The sequence below is a fragment of the Macaca fascicularis genome, chromosome 16, assembly GCF_037993035.2.
Source record: "Macaca fascicularis isolate 582-1 chromosome 16, T2T-MFA8v1.1".
Lineage (NCBI taxonomy): Eukaryota > Metazoa > Chordata > Mammalia > Primates > Cercopithecidae > Macaca > Macaca fascicularis.
In genome coordinates this window covers 1460705-1482161 of record NC_088390.1, presented here as the reverse complement: position 1 = coordinate 1482161, position 21457 = coordinate 1460705, and the positions used below count along the sequence as shown (strand labels likewise).

Here is a 21457-nt window from a genome sequence, read left to right as displayed (position 1 = left end):
GATTTGCTCTTGTTGCCAAGGCAGGAGTGCAATGGTGAAATCTTGGCTCACTGCAACCTCCACCTTCGGGTTCAAGCGATTTTCCTGCCTCAGCCACCCGAATAGCTGGGATTACAGGCATGCGCCACCACATCTGGCTAATTTTGTACTTTTAGTAGAGACGGAGTTCTCCATGTTGGTCAGGCTGGTCTCGAACTCCCGACCTCAGGTGATCCGCCCGTCTCGGCCTCCCAAAGTGCTGGGATTACAGGTGTGAGCCACCGTTCCTGGCCCCACATTTTATTTTTAAATTATTGTTGAAACTGTGTCTCGCTATGTTGCCTACGTTGGCTTTGAACCTCTCAAGCCTCTTGCTCTGCAGGTAGGTCGGACTGTAGGCAGACGCCACCATGCCTGGGTCTAAACCACATTTTAATATATGAAATTTGTCTTTCTGGTAGAGTCATTGAAACCAGTTATTTTCCCTCTTGTTACAGAAGCAAATAAAAGGATCCTCGTACAGATGCATTCAAATACATATTCAAATCTGAGGCAATATGATTAAAGCACAGCTCAAGTCCGACCCCCTGAATTGTAGTCCATTGGCTTTGTGATCTGGAATCAGTTTAACCTTTATGTTCTTCAATATATGGAGATATTCTAAAATGGGATAATATTGGTACCTACTTCAGAGGTCTATTTAGAATATTAAGTGCATTAATACAGCGAAGCATTTGGAACAGTGCTTAGTTTAGCATGGGGTGTTTTATTTGTGAATTACTTTGTTGAATGAATGCATAAATACTTGAAAGAACACAACCAAAAACCAAACCTCAGTTAACAAGTCAAGGTAAAAAACTTCTCTGACTCTACTGGCAGCAACAGATTATGGGTGTCCAGACACAGGCTGGTTCCTCGTGGTGGATCTGTGTCTAGGCTATTACCATACAATGAAGGGAAACTTCCCTGGAACTAAACAGACTTAACCATGTTTAATTAACTTGTGAGGATTATGTTCTTCAGAGGGGTGATTTTAATCACCCACCCATTGTCCCCAAATCATGAAAAGTTGCAGAAATTCGATTTTGTTACTCAAACTTACTGTAGCAAAACTGCCTGTGGATCCAAAAGAAGTGATTTCGACCATTTCGGTTTTCTGGTTCATAAGTTTTGATCACACCTGCTGCAAGCACGTGACAGCCTTCCCCCACCCCCAAAATGCCTACATCCCAGTGATAAAATACTTGCTGCAAAGGTGACTTCAGGAAGTGCTAATTGTGTTGAGGACCTTTATGTGAATATAATGGTTGGAGTTCATCCTCTACTGAGGGAGGGCAGAAGGGTGTAGTCAGTCTAGAGTTTTGGATAAATCAGCTTTTTCTATATAGTTTTGGGGTACATTATCATTAGTACTATGTTTCTGTTACTGGTGTTAAAAGGACAAAGATGACAGTGATATTAGGAGAGTGTGTCATTGTAGTCATTATTTGTGCGAACTGGTACAAAGCACTGGTCGTAGAATGTTTGGAGAGATTGAGAAGTTAACTTTTCTTACTCCTGAAGGAGTAGTGTGCTGGGTGGTGCGCACCTGTAGTCCCAGTTACTTGGGAGGCTCAGGTGGGAGGATCACTTGAGGCCAGGAGTTTAAGGCTACATAGTTCGTTATGATCATGGGCCTGTGAATAGCCTCTTCACTACATACAGCCAGGGCAATGTAGTGAGTGAGACCCTGTCTCTTGAAGCAATAAGTGTCTCCTGACTCATGCTACTTCTGTTCCTTAATCTGCTACCTTAAGGGATGAGTAGCGGGGATTGGGGTAGAGGAGTCGGTGGGATTTAAAAAATGAACAACTCCTACAAACCAGTAATGAAAAGACAAATAATTAAATATTTGGCAAAATGTTTGAATAGATACTTCTTCAGAGAACACACAAAAGGCTCATAAGCACATGAAAAGATGTTTAACACTATTAGCTATCAAGGAAATGCAAATCAAAACCACAAGGAAATACAGCTTCACACCCACTAGGATGACTAGTTTAAAGCGTAACTAACAGATGTTCCTGAGGATGCAGCCAGATTAGAATCCTGCGTTGCTGGTGGGAGTGTAAAAATGGTGCCGCTCCCGTAGAAAAGTTTGGGATGTCCTTCCTCAAAAAGCTAGTTACTATGTGATCCTCAAGTTCCTCCTAGGTGTGTACTCAAGGGAACTGAAAGCGTATATTCATAGAAAAATGTCAAGACTGTTCGTAGCAGCATTGTTTATAATAGTCCAAAAGTGGAAACAACCCAAACGTTCATTAACTGATGAATGGATCCCCCCACTCCGAGACCAAGTCTTGCTCTGTTGCCAGGCTGGAGTTGAGTGGCGCGATCTCGGGTCACTGCAACCTCTGCCTCCTGTGTTCAAGCAATTCTCCTGCCTCAGCCTCCTGAGTAGCCGGGACTACAGGCGTGTGCTACCACACTCGGCTAATTTTTGTTTCTTTAGTAGAGACAGGATTTCACCATGTGTTGGCCAGACTGGTCTCGATCTCTTGACCTCGTGATCTGCCTGCCTTGGCCTCCCAGAGTGCTTGGATTACAGGTGTGAGCCACTGCGCCCCGCCTTTTTTTTTTCTTTTTGTTTTTCTTTTGGAGACAAGACAGTCTCGCTCTGTTGCCTAGGCTGACCTGCAGTGGCGTGATCTCGGCTCACAGCAGTCTCCACCTCCTGGGCTCAAGTGATTCTCCTGCTTCTGCCTCCTGAGTAGCTGGGATTACAGACATGCGCCGTCATGGCAGGCTCATTTTTGTATTTTTAGTGGAGACGGGGTTTTGTCATGTTTTGGCCAGGCTGTTCCTGAACTCCTGACCTCAGGTAATGCAACCGCCTCCCAGATTTCTGAGATGGCGTGAGCCACCGCCCCGGCTTAATGAATGGATTTTTAAATCATGGTATATCCATACAATAGGTGAAGTACTGATGCCAGGCTACACTAGGTGTGAACCTTGAGACCATGCTATGGGAAAGAAGCCAGTCACAGCAGGCTCCATACTGTAGGTTCTGTTCATAGGCACACCTTGTTTATTTTACTTCACAGATACTACATTTTTACAAAACAAACGGAAGGTTTCTGGAACCTGCTTTGAGCAAGTCTGTTGGTGCCATTTTCCAACGCAGGTGCTCACTCTGTGTCACTGTTTTGGTAACTTGTGCAGTATTTTACACTTGTTTTTTTTTTTGAAATGGAGTCTTGCTCTGTTACCCAGGCTGGAGCGCAGTGGCACAGTCTCTACTCACTGCAAGTTCCGCCTCCCGGGTTCACGCCATTCTCCTGCCTCAGCCTCCCGAGTAGCTGGGACTGCAGGCGCCCACCACCACGCGTGGCTAATTTTTTTTTTGTGTTATTTAGTAGAGACAGGGTTTCTCCGTGTTAGCCAGGATGGTCTCGATCTCCTGACCTCGTGATCCACCCTTCTTGGCCCTCCTAAAGCGCTGGGATTACAGGTGTGAGCCACGACGCCCAGCCTCAAACTTTTCATTATATGTTGTAGTGGTTATCTGTGATCAGTAATCTTTGACGTTACTATTGTAATTGTTCTGGGGATCCATGAACTGAGGGAAATTAATTGATGTGTGTATTCCTTTTTGTTTGTTTTTTGAGACAGAGTTTCACTCTTGTTGCTCAGGTTAGAGTGCAGTGGTGCGATCTCAGCTCACTGCAGTTTCCGCCTCCTGAGTTCAACGATTCTCCTGCCTTAGCCTCCTGAGTAGCTGGGATTACAGGCATGCACCACCACGCCTGGCTATTTTTTTGTATTTTTAGTAGAGACGGGGTTTCTCCATGTTGGTGAGGGTGGTCTCGAATGCCTGACCTCATGTGATCTGCCTGCCTCAGCCTCCCAAAGTGCTGGGATTACAGCGTGAGCCACCACACCCGGCCTGTATTCTTTTACTATTGATTTTTTGAGACAGGGTCTCACTCTGTCACCAGGCTACAGTCTTGTGATCATGGCTCACTGCAGCCTTGACCTCCTGGGATGAAGCAATCCTCCTGCCTCAGCCTCCTGAGAAGCTGGGACGACAGGCACACGTCACCATGCCTGGCTAGTTTTTGTGTTTTTTGTAGAGATGGGGTCTCACCTGTTGCCCAGGCTGATCTTGAACTCCTAGGCTCAAATGATCTTCCTCCCTTCGGCCTCCCAAATATTGGGATTATAGGCATGACCTCTTGTTTGTGTTCTGACTCCTTGTCTCTCTGCCTCCCCTTAGGGTTACCTATTACCTGAAACACAACAATATTTAAATTAGGCCAATTAACAACCCTGCAATTGCTTCTAAGTGTTTAAGGGAAAGGAAAAGTCCCAGTCTCTCACTTTAGGTGGAAACGATTAAGCTGAGTAAGGAAGGCTACCTTAAAAGCCGAGATAATGGTCTGAAAGCTGGTCCTCTTGCACCACAGTTGTGAATGCAAGGGAGACGTTCTTCAAGGAAATTAAAAAGTGCTACTCCAGTGAACACAGCAGTGATGAAAGCAAAACAGCCTTCTTGCTGACAGAAAGTTTTAGTGGTCTGAATAGAAGATCAGAACTGCCACACTATTCCCTTAAGCCTCATTCAGACTAACCCTCCAACTCTTTTCAAATTTAAGAAAGCTGAGAGAGGTGTGAAAGCTACAGATGTAAAGCTGGAAGCTAGCAGAAGTTGGTTCATGAGGTTTAAGGAAAGACGCCATCTCCATTACTTAAAAAGTACAAGGTTGGCTGAGCGCGGTGGCTCACGCCTGTCATCCCAGCGCTTTGGGAGGCCGAGGTGGGCAGATCACGAGGTGAGGAGTTAAAGACCATCCTGACCAACATGGTGAAACCCTGCCTCTACTAAAAAATACAAAAAATTAGCTGGGCGTGGTGGCAGACACCTGTAATCCCAGCTACTTGGGAAATGGAGGCAGGAGAATCGCTTCAACCCAGGAGGTGGAGGTTGCAGTGAACCGAGACGTTGTGACAGCACTCCAGCCTTAGCGACAAAGTGAGACTCTGTCTCAAAAAAAAAAAAAAGTACAGGGTCAAGTAGCAGGTGCTAATGTAGATGCTGCATCTAATTATGCAGAAGATTTAGCTAAGATTATTGATGGTGACCACACCAAATAGATTTTCAGTGTAGACAAAACAGCCCTTGTATTAGAAGAAAATGCTGTCTAGGACTTTTCGTAGCTAGAGAGAAGTCAGTGTGTCTGGCTAGGACAGGCTGATGCAGTTAGGGGCTGATGCAGCTGGTGACTTTAAATTGAAACCGGTGCTCATTGACCGTTTCAAAAATTCGAGGCCTCTTTAAGAATTATGCTAAATTTACTCTGCCTGGTTTATAAATGGAACAGCAAAGCCTGGAAGACAGCACTTCTGTTTACAGCATGGTTTTCTTTTTTTTTGTTTTTTTTTTTGAGACGGAGTCTGGCTCTGTCGCCCGGGCTGGAGTGCAGTGGCGGGATCTCAGCTCACTGCAAGCTCCGCCCCCCGGGTTCCCGCCATTCTCCTGACTCAGCCTCCCGAGTAGCTGGGACTACAGGCGCCGCCACCACGCCCGGCTAGTTTTTTGTATTTTTTTTAGTAGAGACGGGGTTTCACGGTGTTCGCCAGGATGGTCTCGATCTCCTAACCTCGTGATCCGCCCGTCTCGGCCTCCCAAAGTGCTGGGATTACAGGCTTGAGCCATGGCGCCCGGCCTACAGCATGGTTTTCTGAATATCTTAAGCCCACTGTTGAAACTTAGTACTCAGAAAAAAAAAAACTACCTTCAATATATTACTGCACATTGAAAATGCCCCGAGGCTGGGTGCAGTGGTGCACAACTGTAATCCCAGCACTATGGGAGGCTGAGGTGGGTGGGGCACTTGAGCATAAGAATTCAAGACCAGCCTGAGGAACATGGCAAAACCCTGTCTTTACAAAAAATAATAAAAATTAGCTGGGTATAATGGTGTACACCTCTGTAGTCCCAGCTACGCAGGAGGCTGAGATAGGAGCATTGCTTGAGCTGGGAAGGTTGAGGCTGTAGTGAGCTGAGATGGTGCCACTGTATCATCTTGGGTGACAGAGTGAGACTGTTTCAAAACACACACACCATACAATTCTTTCTCTCACACTCACACACTGTTCTTGGTCACCCGGAGCTCTGATGAAGTTGTATAAGGAGAGCAAGGTTTTTTTTTTTAAAAATAGAGGTGGGGTTTCACTATCTTGTCCAGGCTGGTCTTGGACTCCTGACATCATGAGCCACCACGCCCGACCTGCAATGTTGTTTTTGTGCCTGTTAACACAGCAGGTGGGCAGATCACCTGAGGTCAGGAGTTTAAGACCAGCCTCACCAACATGCTGAAACCCCGTCTCTACTAAAAATAGAAAAGTTAGCCGGGCATGGTGGCGCCCGCTTGTAGTCTCAGCTACTCAGGAGGCTGAGGCAGGAGAATTGCTTGAACCCTGGAGGCAGAGGCTGCGGTGAGCTGAGATAGTGCCACTGCCTGGGCAACAGAGCAAGACTCTGTCTCAAAAAAAAAAAAAAAAAAAAGTTTTTTTTGTGGGTAAATGCTGTCCAGCAGCATCACATGCTACAAAGAAATCATGCAGGAAAGGAAAAGTCCATCAACATGGCAGACTTCATTGTCTTGCTGCGGCCACTCCAACCTTCAGCACTGTCACCCTAATCAGTCAGTAGCCATCAACGTCAAGGCAAAACCTTCCAACAGCAAAATATTATCACTTGCTGAAGGCTCAGAAGAGCATTAGCATTTTTTAGCAATAAGGTGTTTTTAAATTAAGATATGTACATTGTTTAGACATAATGCTGTTGTACACTTAATAGATTACAGTGTAGTTTAAACATAACTTTTCTATGCACTGGGAAACACAAAATTTCATGTGACTTGCTTTATTGCAATATTTTTTTTTTGCAGTGCTCTGGAACTGAACCCGCAGTATCTTCCAAGGTATGCCCACACCTGAAATGTGCATAAGAGACAAGTGTGTAGAGGCGGAAAGTAGATCGTGGTTGCCTTGGGCTGGGGTTCGGGTACATGGGAAGTGATCGTTAGTGGGGTTCGGGCCTTTCTTTTTGAAGTGATGAAAATCTAAAATTATGATGATTGCAGAGTTCTGTGAATATACTAAAAACCATTGAATGGAAGAGTTTATTTATTTATTTTTTGGAGACAGAGCCTCTGTCTGTCGCCCAGGCTGTAGTGCAGTGGCGCCATCTCGGCTCACTGCAACCTCCGCCTCCCGGGTTCAAGCAAATCTCTTGCCTCAGCCTCCTGATTAGCTGCGGCTACAGGCACCCGCCACCATGCCCAGCTAATTTTTGTATTTTTAGTAGAGATGGGGTTTTACCATGTTGGCCAGGCTGTTCCTGATCTCCTGACCTCGTGATCCACCCACCTTGACCTCCCAAAAGTGCTGGGATCACAGGGGCTCACCCCTGCTCCCGGCCAAATGGTACACTTTAAATGGGTGAATTGTTACGGTAGGCGAATTATATATAAATAAAGGTATTATTAAAGGGATAACTAACTGTTGCTTCTATAATTTTACCAGTCTGTGCATTGTTTTGTTTATATCTAAAATGAAGGCATTTATGCTTGAATCTGAAACAGTAGAGCATCACTGAGTGTTATATTTCCCCTTGCATTATAAAAATACTAAGTCTTCATTGTTGAAAATTTGTAAAGCACAGAAATTTGAAGAAAATGAAATCATGTGGAATAATATTCGAGATATGTAACTGTTAAATTTTTGGTAGTATTGGACATCTGTGCGTAGTTTTTCTGTATAGAATATTGTAAAGCCTTAAAATTAAAAGAATTAATGGTACTGTTTTTGTGTAGCTGGATTAAGATTTACTTTGCGATCAGTTTAGAAAGTTTAATTGGCTGGGCGCAGTGGCTCACGCCTACAATCTCAGCACATTGGGAGGCTGAGGCAGGCGGATCTTGAGATTAGGAGATCGAGACTATCCTGATTAACACGGTGAAACCCCGTCTCTACTAAAAATACAAAAAATTAGCCGGGCGTGGTGGTGGGCGCCTGTAGTCCCAGCTACTCGGGAGGCTGAGGCAGGAGAATGGTGTGAACCCTGGAGGCAGAACTTGCAGTGAACCGAGATCGTGCCACTGCACTCTCGCCTGGGCGACAGAGCAGACTCCGTCTCAAACAAACAAACAGACAAACAAAAAACACGAAAGTTTAATTACAGGCTTACCTCTGAGTTATATTTGACTTGCTGATTTTTGAGAATTAAACTAGTGTGGAGGTGAGATTACTTAGTCCGCTGCTTCTAAATTTAGCCTGTTTCATGACTATAGTTTAGAAAACAAAATTGGGCATGTTTTAAATGAATGCTTTCAGACTCCTACAAATGAATTAATGAGTGGTCTTATTACCATATTGTAAAATTTTGTGTTTTTGGAGACAGAATCTCACTCTTGCCCAGGCTGGAGTGCAATGGTGCGATCTCAGCTCACTGCAAGCTCCGTCTCTGGGGTTCAAGCCATTCCCCTGCCTCACCCTCCTGAGTAGCTGCCACTACAGGCGCCTGCCACCGTGCCCGGCTATTTTTTGTATTTTTGTTTTTCTTTTTTTTTGAGGTGGAGTTTTGCTCTTGTTGCCCAGACTGGAGTGCAGTGGCGCGATCTCCACTCACTGCAACCTCCGCCTCCCGAGTTCAAGTGATTCTCCTGCCTTAGCCTCTTGAGTAGCTGGAATTACAGGCATGTGCCACCACGTCCGGCTAATTTTTTCTTTTTCTTTTTTTTTTTTTTTTTGAGACGGAGTCTCGCTCTGTCTCCCGGGCTAGAGTGCAGTGGCCGGATCTTAGCTCACTGCAAGCTCCGCCTCCCAGGTTTACGCCATTCTCCTGCCTCAGCCTCCTGTGTAGCTGGGACTACAGGGGCCCGCCACCTCGCCTGGCTAGTTTTTTGTATTTTTTAGTAGAGACGGGGTTTCACCGTGTTAGCCAGGATGGTCTCGATCTCCTGACCTCGTGATCCGCCCGTCTCGGCCTCCCAAAGTGCTGGGATTACAGGCTTGAGCCACCGTGCCCGGCCCTGGCTAATTTTTTCATATTTTTAGTAGAGACGGAGTTTCTCCATGCTGGTCAGGCTGGTCTTGATCTCCCGACCTCAGGTGATCTGTCTGCCTCAGCCTCCCAAGGTGCTGGGATTACAGGCGTGAGCTACCGTGCCCAGTCTAATTTGTGTATTTTTAGTAGAGACGGGGTGTCACCGTGTTGGCCAGGCTGGTCTTGAACTCCTGACCTCAGGTGACCAACCTGCCTCAGCCTCCCAGAGTGCTAAGATGACAGGTGTGAGCCACTGCACCCGACGTGTCATCCTTCTTTAATGGTTCAGAATTGCATTAGAAACCTCAGCTTGAGGTGTACAGTTAAACGTGCCACTTCTACAGGTACAATTCCGTGGGCTCTCCTTTGCACAAAAGCCCCTCACTTCACCCCTGCACCTTGATAACCATTTGCTTTGTCTTTTTAGTTTGTGTTTTTTGTAGTTTGATATAAATGGAATGACAGTCTTTTTAATCTAGCTCTTTTCACTTAATATCTTTTTGAGATTATTCCATGTTGTTGCTTGTTATCAGTTAATTATTTTCTCCCCTCCTCCTCTTCTCTTTCTGGACACAGGGTCTCTTGCTCTGTCATCCAAGCTGGAGTACAGTGTTAGGATTATACAAAGTAATTGTGGTTTTTACCATTACTTTTTTTTTTTTTTTTTTTTGAGACGGAGTCTGGCTCTGTCGCCCGGGCTAGAGTGCAGTGGCGGGATCTCAGCTCACTGCAAGCTCCGCCCCCCGGGTTTACGCCATTCTCCTGCCTCAGCCTCCCGAATAGCTAGGACTACAGGCGCCCGCCGCCTCGCCCGGCTAGTTTTTTGTATTTTTTAGTAGAGACGGGGTTTCACCGTGTTCGCCAGGATGGTCTCGATCTCCTAACCTCGTGATCCGCCCGTCTCGGCCTCCCAAAGTGCTGGGATTACAGGCTTGAGCCACCGCGCCCGGCCACCATTACTTTTAATAGCAAAATCCGCAGTTAATTTTGCACCAACCTAATAGCTCACTGCAGGCCTGAATTCCTGGGCTCAAGCAGTTCTCTTGCCTTAGCCTCCTGAGTAGTTGAGACTACAGGCACACACCCCCACACCTAGCTAATTATTGCAGAGGCAGGGTCTCTCCATGTTGCCCAGGTTGGTCTCAAACTACTGGGCTTGAGTAATCCTCCTGTCTTGGCCTCCCCAAATGCTGCGATTAGAGATGTGAGCTACTGTGCATGGACAGTGAATTCTTTACTTTTGAGTGGTGCCCATCTTACAGATATGAGCACCAGTTTGCTTATTCATTTCCCCTCTGGATGCACATTTGTGTGGTTTCCACTTTTTGGCTATTATGAATATAGTTGCTGTGAGTGAGTGAGTGTGTAAAAGTCTTTGTAAAGGTTTATTTTTCTTCTGTATAATACATAGAACTAGGATTGCTGAGTCATGTGGTAAATGTTTATTAAAACATTGCCAATTTTTTTTCAAAGAGACTTTACAAAATATTCTTTTTTTTATATTCCCAAAAGGATTAATTTTTTTTTTTTTTTTGAGACGGAGTCTTGCTCTGTCTCCCAGGCTGGAGTGCAGTGGCCAGATCTCAGCTCACTGCAAGCTCCGCCTCCTGAGTTTACGCCATTCTCCTGCCTCAGCCTCCCGAGTAGCTGGGACTACAGGCGCCCGCCACCTCGCCCGGCTAGTTTTTTGTATTTTTAGTAGAGACGGGGTTTCACGGTGTTAGCCAGGATGGTCTCGATCTCCTGACGTCGTGATCCGCCCGTCTCGGCCTCCCAAAGTGCTGGGATTACAGGCTTGAGCCACCACGCCCGGCCCAAGGATTAATTTTTGAAACATATTTTCCTGGATACATTAGGTACACTCCCCTTAATTTAGTAGTGTTTTGGTTTTTGTTTTGTGTTTTGGTTTTTTTTTTTTTTTTGGATACGGAGTCTCGCTCTGTCACCCAGGCTGGAGTGCGGTGGCGCGATCTCAGTTCACTGCAGCGTCTGCCTCTCAGGTTCAAGCAATTCTCCTGCCTCAGCCTCCATGGTAGCTGGGATTACAAGCGTACACCACCATGCCCAGCTAATTTTTGTATTTTTAGTAGAGACGGGGTTTCACCGTGTTGGCCAGGCTGTTCTCGAATTCCTGACCTCAGGCGATCCATCAGACTTGGCCTCCCAAAGTGCTGAGATTACAGGCTTGAGCCACTGTGCCCACCCAATTTAGTAGTGTTTTTTTTTTTTTTTTTTTTTTTTTTTTGAGGCGGAGTCTCGCTCTGTCGCCCGGGCTGGAGTGCAGTGGCCGGATCTCAGCTCACTGCAAGCTCCGCCTCCCGGGTTTACGCCATTCTCCTGCCTCAGCCTCCCAAGTAACTGGGACTACAGGCGCCCGCCATCTCGCCCGGCTAGTTTTTTTTTTTGTATTTTTTAGTAGAGACGGGGTTTCACCGTGTTCGCCAGGATGGTCTCGATCTCCTGACCTCGTGATCCACCCGTCTCGGCCTCCCAAAGTGCTGGGATTACAGGCTTGAGCCACCGCGCCCGGCCTAGTAGTGTTTTATGAAGTCACCATCTCTTTATACCTGTTAGTTAAAGTATACTTATGCTTAGGGTGTTAATGAATGCTAAGGATGCTTATTTAAATGCAGATAATTTTTGTTGTTGTTGTTTTTTTGACACGAGTCTTGCTATGTTGCCCCGAGTGGCAATACAGTGGCGCGATCTCAGCTCACTGCAATCTCTGCCTCCTGGGTTCAAGCTATTCTGCTGCCTCAGCTTCCCAAGTAGCTGGGATTGTGGTGGTGTGCACATTGGTCAGGCTGGTCTTGAATTCGTGACCTCAAGTGATCTGCCCACCTTGGCCTCCCACAGTTCTGGGATTATAGGCGTAAGCCACTGCATCCAGCCTATTTTAATTAATTAATTAATTTTGAGGTGGAGTCTCCATCTGTTGCCAGGCTGGAGTGCAGTAGCACAGTGTTGGCTCACTGCAATCTCCACCTCCCAGGTTCAAGCGATTCTCCTGTCTCAGTCTCTGGAGTACCTGGGAGTACAGGTGCGCATCACCACGCCCAGCTAATTTTTATGTATTTTTTGTAAAGATGGTGTTTCACCATGTTGGCCAGAATAGTCTCTATCTCTTGACCTCGTAATGCGCCCACCTCGGCCTGCCAAAGTGCTGGGACTACCAGCATGTCCAGCCTCTATTTTAATTTTTTAGAGACAGGGTCTGACCGTGTTGCCCTGGCTGGTCTCGAACTCCTGAGCTCAAGTGATTCTCCTGCCTCAGTTCCCAAAGTGCTAGGGGTATGAGCCACTACTACTGGCCTAAAATGCAGATTCTTGAGTCTCATCACCAAAGATTCAAACGTGGGTAATGTTGGAGAGCCACGTGGTAATACAGCATCAAAATAAGTTTCTGTTAATGTATTCATTCAGTTACTATTTCTTGTGCTGTTGTGCTTTGCATTCACACGCTGTTAGCTGTATTTCCCTATGCTTGCGATAGATCCCAAGGCTTCTCTGGGCCCCTTTCTTTGCTCGCCACCTAGTGGTAACAAATAGGAGTCATCAGAAGTTTCACCAGAAGGAGCTTCATACGAGGAAGGATAGAAAACATCCAAAGTCTGTTGGTGGCCAGCCATACACTCCGTACATTTTTGCTGTATGAACAAATTGCCCCTTCTCTTGTTTTTTTGGAAATACTATTTATTTGTAAGACAATACGTTTTAGCATGTGTAAATTCTTAATCTTTCTCTTAAACTGGCGGCTTTTTTTTCCTTTTTTTTGGCTGGAAAATGGTTAGGTATGCCTAATTAGAGAGGTGCTTTCAGACCACACTAAATTGTATTAGATAGTATATGAAGTCTTCCTGATTCCATAGAACTTACATTCTAGAGTCTTTGCATTGGCTCTTAGTTTGGTTTCCTTTACATGTTTTTGGCTTTTTACTCATACTAGTTTTGATGATTATGAAATTATTTTTGTTGAAAAATTTTTTTTCCAGTAGCTTGACAGAAAAAAACCTACTTTGAATGGGATATGTTAAGAAAACTTCCAGTTTGTAAGATCTGACTTTTCCTTTTCCCATGCAGAAATGGTGGAGTCAATGAAGAAAGTAGCAGGGATGGATGTGGAGCTGACAGTTGAAGAAAGAAACCTCCTATCTGTTGCATATAAGAATGTGATTGGAGCTAGAAGAGCCTCCTGGAGAATAATCAGCAGCATTGAACAGAAAGAAGAAAACAAGGGAGGAGAAGACAAGCTAAAAATGATTCGGGAATATCGGCAAATGGTGAGATTGCTGTGCCGTCGTCCCCCTTTATGCACAGTTTGAGTTACCTGTAGGACGGTACACTAAGAGGTTTTGAGAGAGAAGGAGACTGCATTCATATAACTTACATTACAGTATGTTATAATGTTTCCGTTATTAATCTTTGTGCCTAGTTTATAAGTTAAACTTTCCCATGGCTATGTATGTATAGGACAAAACATAGTCTATATCAGATTTGGTATTATTCATGGTTTCAGCACATCCACTGGCTGGTCTCAGAATGGATGCCTCTTGGGTAAGGGGGAACTGTTGTATTTTCAAGCAAAATGATGACTGTTTTTTAAAAAAATACGGTGGGTTGTCTGGGCATGGTGGCTCATTCCTGTAATCCCAGCACTCTGGGAGGCCGAGGCGGGCGGATCACGAGGTCAGGAGATCCAGACCATCCTGGCTAACATGGTGAAACCCCGTCTCTACTAGAAATAGAAAAAATTAGCCGGGCGTGGTGTCAGGCGCCTGTAGTCCCAGCTACTCTGGAGGCTGAGGCAGGAGAATGGTGTGAACCCGAGAGGGGGAGCTTGCAGTGAGCCGAGATCGTGCCACTGCACTCCTGCCTGGGTGACAGAGTAAGGCTCTGTCTCAAAAAAAAAAAAAAAAAAAAAAAAAAAAACACACACACACACACACACAACAAATATACTGGGTTAATTTGTCTCATTCCTCTTCCCCCCGGCCCCCCAGACTCGCCTTGTCACCCAGGCTGGAGTGCAGTGGCACGATCTCCACTCACTGCAAGCTCCGCCTCCCGGGTTCACGCCATTCTCCTGCCTCAGCCTCCACAGTAGCTAGGACTACTGCGCCAGCCACCACACCCGGTTAATTTTTTGTATTTTTAGCAGACACGGGATTTCACCGTGTTAGCCAGGATAGTCTCGATTTCCTGACCTTGTGATCCGCCCGCCTCGGCCTTCCAAAGTGCCGGGATTATAGGTGTGAGCCACCGTGGCTGGCCTTTTTTCTTTTTCTTTTTTTTTTGAGGCGAAGTCTCGCTCCGTCGCCCAGGCTGGAGTGCAGTGGCCAGATCTCGGCTCACTGCAAGCTCCGCCTCCCAGGTTCACGCCATTCTCTTGCCTCAACCTCCTGAGTAGCTGGGACTACAGACGCCCGCCACCTCGCCCGGCTAGTTTTTTGTGTCTTTTAGTAGAGACAGGGTTTCACCGTGTTAGCCAGGATGATCTCGATCTCCTGACCTTGTGATCCACCCGTCTCGGCCTCCCAAAGTGCTGGGATTACAGGCTTGAGCCATCGTGCCCGGCCCTTTTTTTTTTCTTTTTTTAAAGAGGAAGTTTCGCCCTTGTTGCCCAGACTGGAGTGCAGTGGTGTGATCTCAGCTCATTATAACGTCTGCCTCCCGTGTTCAAGTGATTCTCCTGCCTCAGCCTCCTAAGTAGCTGGGATTACCGGTGCCTGCCACCACAACTGGTAAATTTTTGTATTTTTAGTAGAGATGGGGTTTCACCATGTTCGCCAGGCTGGTCTGGAACTTCTGACCTCAGGTGATCTGCCAGTCTAGGCCTCCCAAAGTGCTGGGATTAGAGGTGTGAGGCACCACACCTGGCCTAGTTTTTTCAACAGAATAGAACATATCAGAGTGGAACACTGTAAGCATAAGGATTATTTAATGAAGTTATTTTACATACTGTGTGTGTAGATGCATATATAAAATGTTTCTTATTGTAGGTCTTGTTAAAAAAGTTGTATAGCCATCACTCTAATGCAGCAGTTTTCAATTAGAGGTGCTTTTGTCCTTCAGAGGACATTTGACAATGTCTAGAGATACTTTTGTCACTTAGAGGGTGCTGCTAGCATCTAGTGGGGTGGAGACGGGATGCTGCTAACCATTCTACTGTGCGCAGCACGGCCCCACAGCAAACTCCAGTAGTGCTGCTGGTGAGAAACTGATTTAGTGGAAGAGACAGGCACGTAATGCATGAACGAGAACAAGGAAGAGCATTACAGGGCAGGTGGAAAGTGAGCTTGGTTGGGAGAGGGGAAAGGTGGGGGAACCACAGTTACTGACTCGCCAGCTGTACTGGGCACTGTCCTGAGTAGAGAAATATTTTTGTTATATGTATTTGTGTAAGGTAGTACGTGAAATCTTTAAAATAGCACTGGAAGGGGGAGGTATTATCCCAACCTATGAATGCACAAGCCAGGATTTTGAGTGTTTAACATACCTGAGGTCACTTAGAAAGTTGTGAGCTGGGGCCGGGCGTGGTGTCTCGTGGCTGTAACCCCAGCACTCGGGGAAGACAGAGGCAGGAGGATCGCTTAAGCCCAGTAGTGGGCAAAAAAGTGAGACCCTGTCTCTAAAATTGTAAGCTGGGGTTGATGTGTTAACCATTACCCTGAAATATGTTGGGTCAAAGAATTTGGTTGGTCAATAGACAAGTTGAGTGTCCCAGTGGAAGGAGGAGGTGAGGAAGTTGAAAGTGCTAAAGAAAGAAGCCCAGGAGCTCCACTGTGGGATTTCTGTGGGATTTTGGCTGCCTGGGAAAGGGAAGTGGGAATCAAAGACAGCAACTGACAAAGTGGGAGAAGATGTAAAAAGCTCAAGAGTCTGATGTCTTAGATGAGATACATGAATTAAAAAAGAAAAAGTGGCGAGGCGTGGTGGCTCATGCCTGTAACCCCAGCACTTTGGGAGGCCAAGGTGGGTGGGTCACACCTGAGGTCAGGAGTTCGAGAGCAGCCTGACCAACATGGTGAAACCCCGTCTCTACTAAAAATACAAAAATTAGCCAGGCATGGTGGAACGTGCCTGTAATCCCAGCTGTTCAGGAGGCTGAGACAGAATTGCTTGAACCCAGGAGGCGGAGGTTGCAGTGAGCCAAGATCGAGCCACTACACCCCATCCAGCCTTGGCAATGAGTGCGAAACTCTGAATCAAAGAAGGAAAAAGTAAAAGAGTCCAGGTGTCTTGATGAGTCCATAAATAGAAATTACAAGAGAAGAGGAACTGAAAAAGGAAGCCATGGGCCCAGAGTGGAGTGTTACAATTCAGACTGCTAGTATAGGGCAGCGCGGTCATGGGTGTGGACAAGTGGAAGTCTTGGAGTAGAGAGCCAAGAACTTGTCGAATGGAACACGGCCACACCATACCTTGGTGTGATCTCAGGTATCGGATGGGTTTGCTGTAGACATTGAGTGAATCTGGGAGAAGGGTGTAGAGATCTACTGAAGACGGAAGCTGAGAAATAGAATGTAGAATATCAGCTTGTGAGGAGGAAGGATTTGGAGTAATAGGAGAGCAGTCATTGACTGTGCAAGGAGCTAGGAGAACTTAGAAATCTTCCTTTTCCGAAAAGCCGTCAGGGCGGTGGTTTATTCAGAAAATGATTTTGCTTGGGATAAGGATGTGATTATAGAAGAAAAAGTGAGAGAATGTTTTATAGTGAAACGGAGGTTCCGGGGGCATGGAGAGGAACGAAAGGTTCAGCAATAGTGCATGAGTTAATAGCAAATAGGAAGCAAGCTGGGGATGTGCGTCCAGAGGGGGTGTACGCGTTCAGCATTATCAGTGGATAGAGATGGTGGCAATAGCTACTTTGGTAGATAGGTTTTTGGTGTCTTAACTAGTTACAGATCTCTGCCATTTAAGGAATTGCCTGGTGACTGTTAGGAATGTGAGTGCTGAAGGCAAACTGCCTGGGTTTAAATTTTGATTTTGTCCCTTGCAACTGGCCTGAGTTCAAATCCTAGCTCTGCTTATCAAATTCTTTTAAGTTGATCTTAGAACAATGTGTTTACATTGCTACCTTGTGGAAGAAGTTAATTCATGTAATTGACCAGCATTTATCAAGAAGCATCAGTGTTTTAGTCATTGGTAATTCTGTAACTGGACTGAGAAGGGAGTGTGGGGGCTGGCGTATGTGCGCCTGCATGTGTGTATGTAACAATAGCATGCAGAAAGGAAAAGATGCTTTTTATAACCTAGAGGCAGCTTTTCTCTGCTTTTGTGTCAAGAAGGAAGAAGGGAGTTGGGAGGTGGTTATTAATTCTTTTTAATACTAAGCTCTCCTCCTAAAAACCAGAGATAGAATGTGTAATAATTTGTAGAATTTCTAGACTTAATCAGATTTTTTAAAAGAATTTATTTTTATTTTTTCAGGTTGAGACTGAGCTAAAGTTAATCTGTTGTGACATTCTGGATGTACTGGACAAACACCTCATTCCAGCAGCTAACACTGGCGAGTCCAAGGTTTTCTATTATAAAATGTAGGTTCTATACTAGAAGGGAAAATGTAAGATTGAAAGTTGGTCCTTTTAGAATTACAACTTTTTTCTATGTGGGTTTTCAACTTTTATTTAAGAATAATTGTTCAATGTTAGAAGGATAGTTAATATTGGAATAAAAAGATGGACTATTATAAAAATGTAAAATTTTTAATAGTTACTCGTAGAAAACATAATTTTATATTTTCTGTTTTAGCATAAACAAGTTTCAGTCTTACTAATGTGTGTTAAACTGTTCTCCCATTTATACTTCAGATTGTTCCCAGCTTTTGCTTATTTTATATTCTTTGTTTTTGTGAGACCTATCCCATTCCCTTCCCCCAAGCGGCATACATTTCACAGTGCTTAGTGTTTTATATAGAAATTTTATTTTATTTTTAATAAACAGTCATGCCATTCCTTGGAACCACTTGCTTAATTCTGGTTTATTAGGTGATAATTTTGTTAATTTTTAGAGGCTCCTCAGTTAATTTCCTTGGGATTTTTGCTCATTTTTAGTAATATGAAATGTCTAAGGAAAAACACAAAAGGAAGCCAATTATTCCTGAGGGTATTTAAAATTATTGAAGTATACCTGCTAATTGTTACATATATTTTTGTCGCATATTTTATATAATATAGAACAATTTTAGCTTATTTTCCTTTAAAAATCGTCATTCCTGGTTTAAAATTTTTTTTTTTTTTAATTTTGGTTTTGTTTTAGGAAAGGGGACTACCACAGGTATCTGGCAGAATTTGCCACAGGAAATGACAGGAAGGAGGCTGCGGAGAACAGCCTAGTGGCTTATAAAGCTGCTAGTGATATTGCAATGACAGAACTTCCACCAACGCATCCTATTCGCTTAGGTCTTGCTCTCAATTTTTCCGTATTCTACTACGAAATTCTTAATTCCCCTGACCGTGCCTGCAGGTAAGTTGTGGGGAAGAAAAAAGCTCTCAGCTTGAAAGTTAAGGGTAGCCGGGCGCGGTGGCTCAAGCCTGTAATCCCAGCACTTTGGGAGGCCGAGACGGGCGGATCACGAGGTCAGGAGATCGAGACCATCCTGGCTAACACAGTGAAACCCTGTCTCTACTAAAAAATACGAAAAACTAGCCGGGCGAGGTGGCGGGCGCCTGTAGTCCCAGCTACTCGGGAGGCTGAGGCAGGAGAATGGCGTAAACCCGGGAGGCGGAGCTTGCAGTGAGCCGAGATCGCACCACTGCACTCCAGCCTGGGTGACAGAGCCAGACTCCGTCTCAAAAAAAAAAAAAGAAAGTTAAGGGGTAGCTATTTGGATTTTCCGTATTGTTTCTTGGGCCTGCCTTTGTAGACTTGGCTGCGTATTGATTCTTTTGACTCTTACTGAAACTACTTTGGATAGTATTAAAACAGACCTATCTCAACCCACTAGCGTAGCAGTCAGGGTAAGTATTTTTATGTGGGATATTTTGGTAGATTGAAATCTAACGTGTTAAAATGAGTAGAGGAAGGGCCAGGCGCGGTGGCTCAAGCCTGTAATCCCAGCACTTTGGGAGGCCGAGATGGGCGGATCACGAGGTCAGGAGATCGAGACCATCCTGGCTAACACAGTGAAACCCCCTCTCTACTAAAAATACAAAAACTTAGCCGGGCGAGGTGGCAGGTGCCTGTAGTCCCAGCTACTGGGGAGGCTGAGGCAGGAGAATGGCGTAAACCCAGGAGGTGGAGCTTGCAGTGAGCTGAGATCCGGCCACTGCACCCCAGTCTGGGTGACAGAGCGAGACTCTGTCTCAAAAAAAAAAAAAAAATGAGTAGAGGAAGGAAATGAGAGGAATTATAAGATAGAATTATTTTAATTTTATATATTAGTTTTCAGTCTTTTTTTAAAATTTGAGACCATGTCTCACTTTGTCTTCCAGGCTAGAGTGCAGTGACGCCATCTCAGATCACTGCAGCCTCCACCTCCTGGGTTCAAGTGATTCTTCTGCCTCAGCCTCCTGAGTTACTGGAGTTACAGGGGCCTGCCAACATGCCCGTCTAACTTTTTTTGTGTTTTTAGTAGAGACAGGGTTTCACCGTGTTGGCTAGGCTGGTCTGGAACTCCTGACCTCAAGTGATCCGCCTGCCTTGGCCTCCCAAAGTGTTGAAAGTACAAGCGTGAGCCACCACACCCAGCCAGTTTTCTGTCTTTATGGGCATGTTTTTAATAGTTACTCTCGTCGAAAACATAATTTTATATTTTCTGTTTTAGCATAAACAAGTTTCAGTCTTACTAATGTGTGTTACACTGTTCCCCCATTTATACTTCAGCTTGTTCCCAGGTTTTAATAATGTAGATACAAATGTAAGGAATATTTGTATGTACATAGCTTTTTACTTTTAAAAAGTTGTGATAGCCTCGGCGCGGTGGCTCACACCTGTAATCCCAGCACTTTGGGAGACTGAGGCGGGTGAATCACCTGAGATCAGGAGTTCGAAACCAACCTGACCAATATGGCAAAACTCTGTCTCTACTAAGAATACAAAATTAGCCGGGTATGGTGGTGCATGCCTGTAATCCCAGCTACTCGGGAGGCTGAGACAGGAGAATCGTTTGAACCCAGAAGGCAGAGGTTGCAGTGAGCCTTGATTACACCAGTACACTCTAGCCTGGGCGACAAAGCAAGACTTTGTTTCAAAAAATACACACGCGCGCGCACACACACACACAATTTAGTGGCACCAAATACCTTGACAGTGTTGTGTAATCACCACTATTTATTTGAAAACTTTCTCTTCACCCCACACAAAGCAAATTACAGCCATTAAACAAACAATAACTTCATTTCCCCTCTGCCCACCTGCTAGTAACTTTTATTTTACTTTGTCATTATGAATTTTGCGCCCATTCTAGATACCTCATGTAAGTGGGATTATATAATATTTGTCCTTTTGTGGCTGTTTTTATTTCATCTAGCATCATGTTTTTATCCATGTAAAAGCATCAATCAGAGCTTCAGTCCTTTCCGTGACTGAATTCAGACAATTCATTTTACGTGTTTTGACACATTGTTTAGTCATTAAACTTTGAGTGGTCAGTGGGTATCTTTCCACCCTTTTTCTGTGGTGAGTACAGTGCTGCTGTGAACATGGATGCATTAAGTATTTGCTTCAGTCCTTGTATTTAACTTCACCTTGAGGTGGAATTGGGACTGAAAATTCTGTGTGTACCTTTTTTTTTTTCCCCAGACAGGATCTTGTTCCGTCTCTGCAGTTGTGCACTCATAGCTCACTGCAGCCATGGCTTCCTGAGCTCAGCTGATCCGCGTATGAGCCTCCCAAGTAGCTGTCACTAGAGGAGGATGCCACCATGCCTGGCCTTTTCTTTTCCTTTGTTTTTTGTTTGTTTTGTTTTTTTGTTGTTGTTTTTTTTGTTTTTTTTGAAGCAGAGCCTGTCACTGTTGCCCAGGCTGGAGTGCAGTGGCACAATCTTGGCTCACTGCAATCTCTGCCTCCCGGTTTCAAGCGATTCTCCTGCCTCAGCCTCCCAAGTATCTGGGATTATAGATGCCCACCACCATACCCGGCTGATTTTTGTATTTTTATGTAGAGACGGGGTTTCACCATGTTGGCCAGGCTAGTCTTGACCTCACCTTAAGTGATCCGGTCACCTCAGCCTCCCCAAGTACTGAGATTACAGGCGTGAGCCACTGCACCCGGCCTCTTTTAAATTTTTACAGTAAATATTGCAGTAGCAAAATGGTTGTTTTTTGCTTTTTTTTTCCGATGAAGTCTTGCTCTGTTGTCCAGGCTGGAGTGCAGTGGCGCGATCTCGGCTCACTGCAAGCTCCGCCTCCTGGGTTCACGCCATTCTCCTGCCTCAGCCTCCCGAGT

General features: G+C 45.1%; 1 protein-coding gene across 3 annotated transcripts in view; it reads left to right on the top strand.

The window, feature by feature from the left end:
• The window catches only part of YWHAE (tyrosine 3-monooxygenase/tryptophan 5-monooxygenase activation protein epsilon), a 59862-nt gene that overhangs the window by 26131 nt on the left and 12274 nt on the right, over positions 1–21457 (top strand). For 2 of the 3 annotated variants that reach the window (XM_015437385.3, XM_065532233.1), the window contains exons 2-4: positions 13151–13350; positions 17501–17607; positions 18329–18535. In XM_015437385.3, the coding sequence (XP_015292871.3) occupies positions 13151–13350; positions 17501–17607; positions 18329–18535 (514 nt within the window). Of the gene's footprint in view, positions 1–6911; positions 6945–13150; positions 13351–17500; positions 17608–18328; positions 18536–21457 lie in introns of all 3 variants that reach the window. The other variant, XM_065532234.1, reaches the window with a different exon arrangement.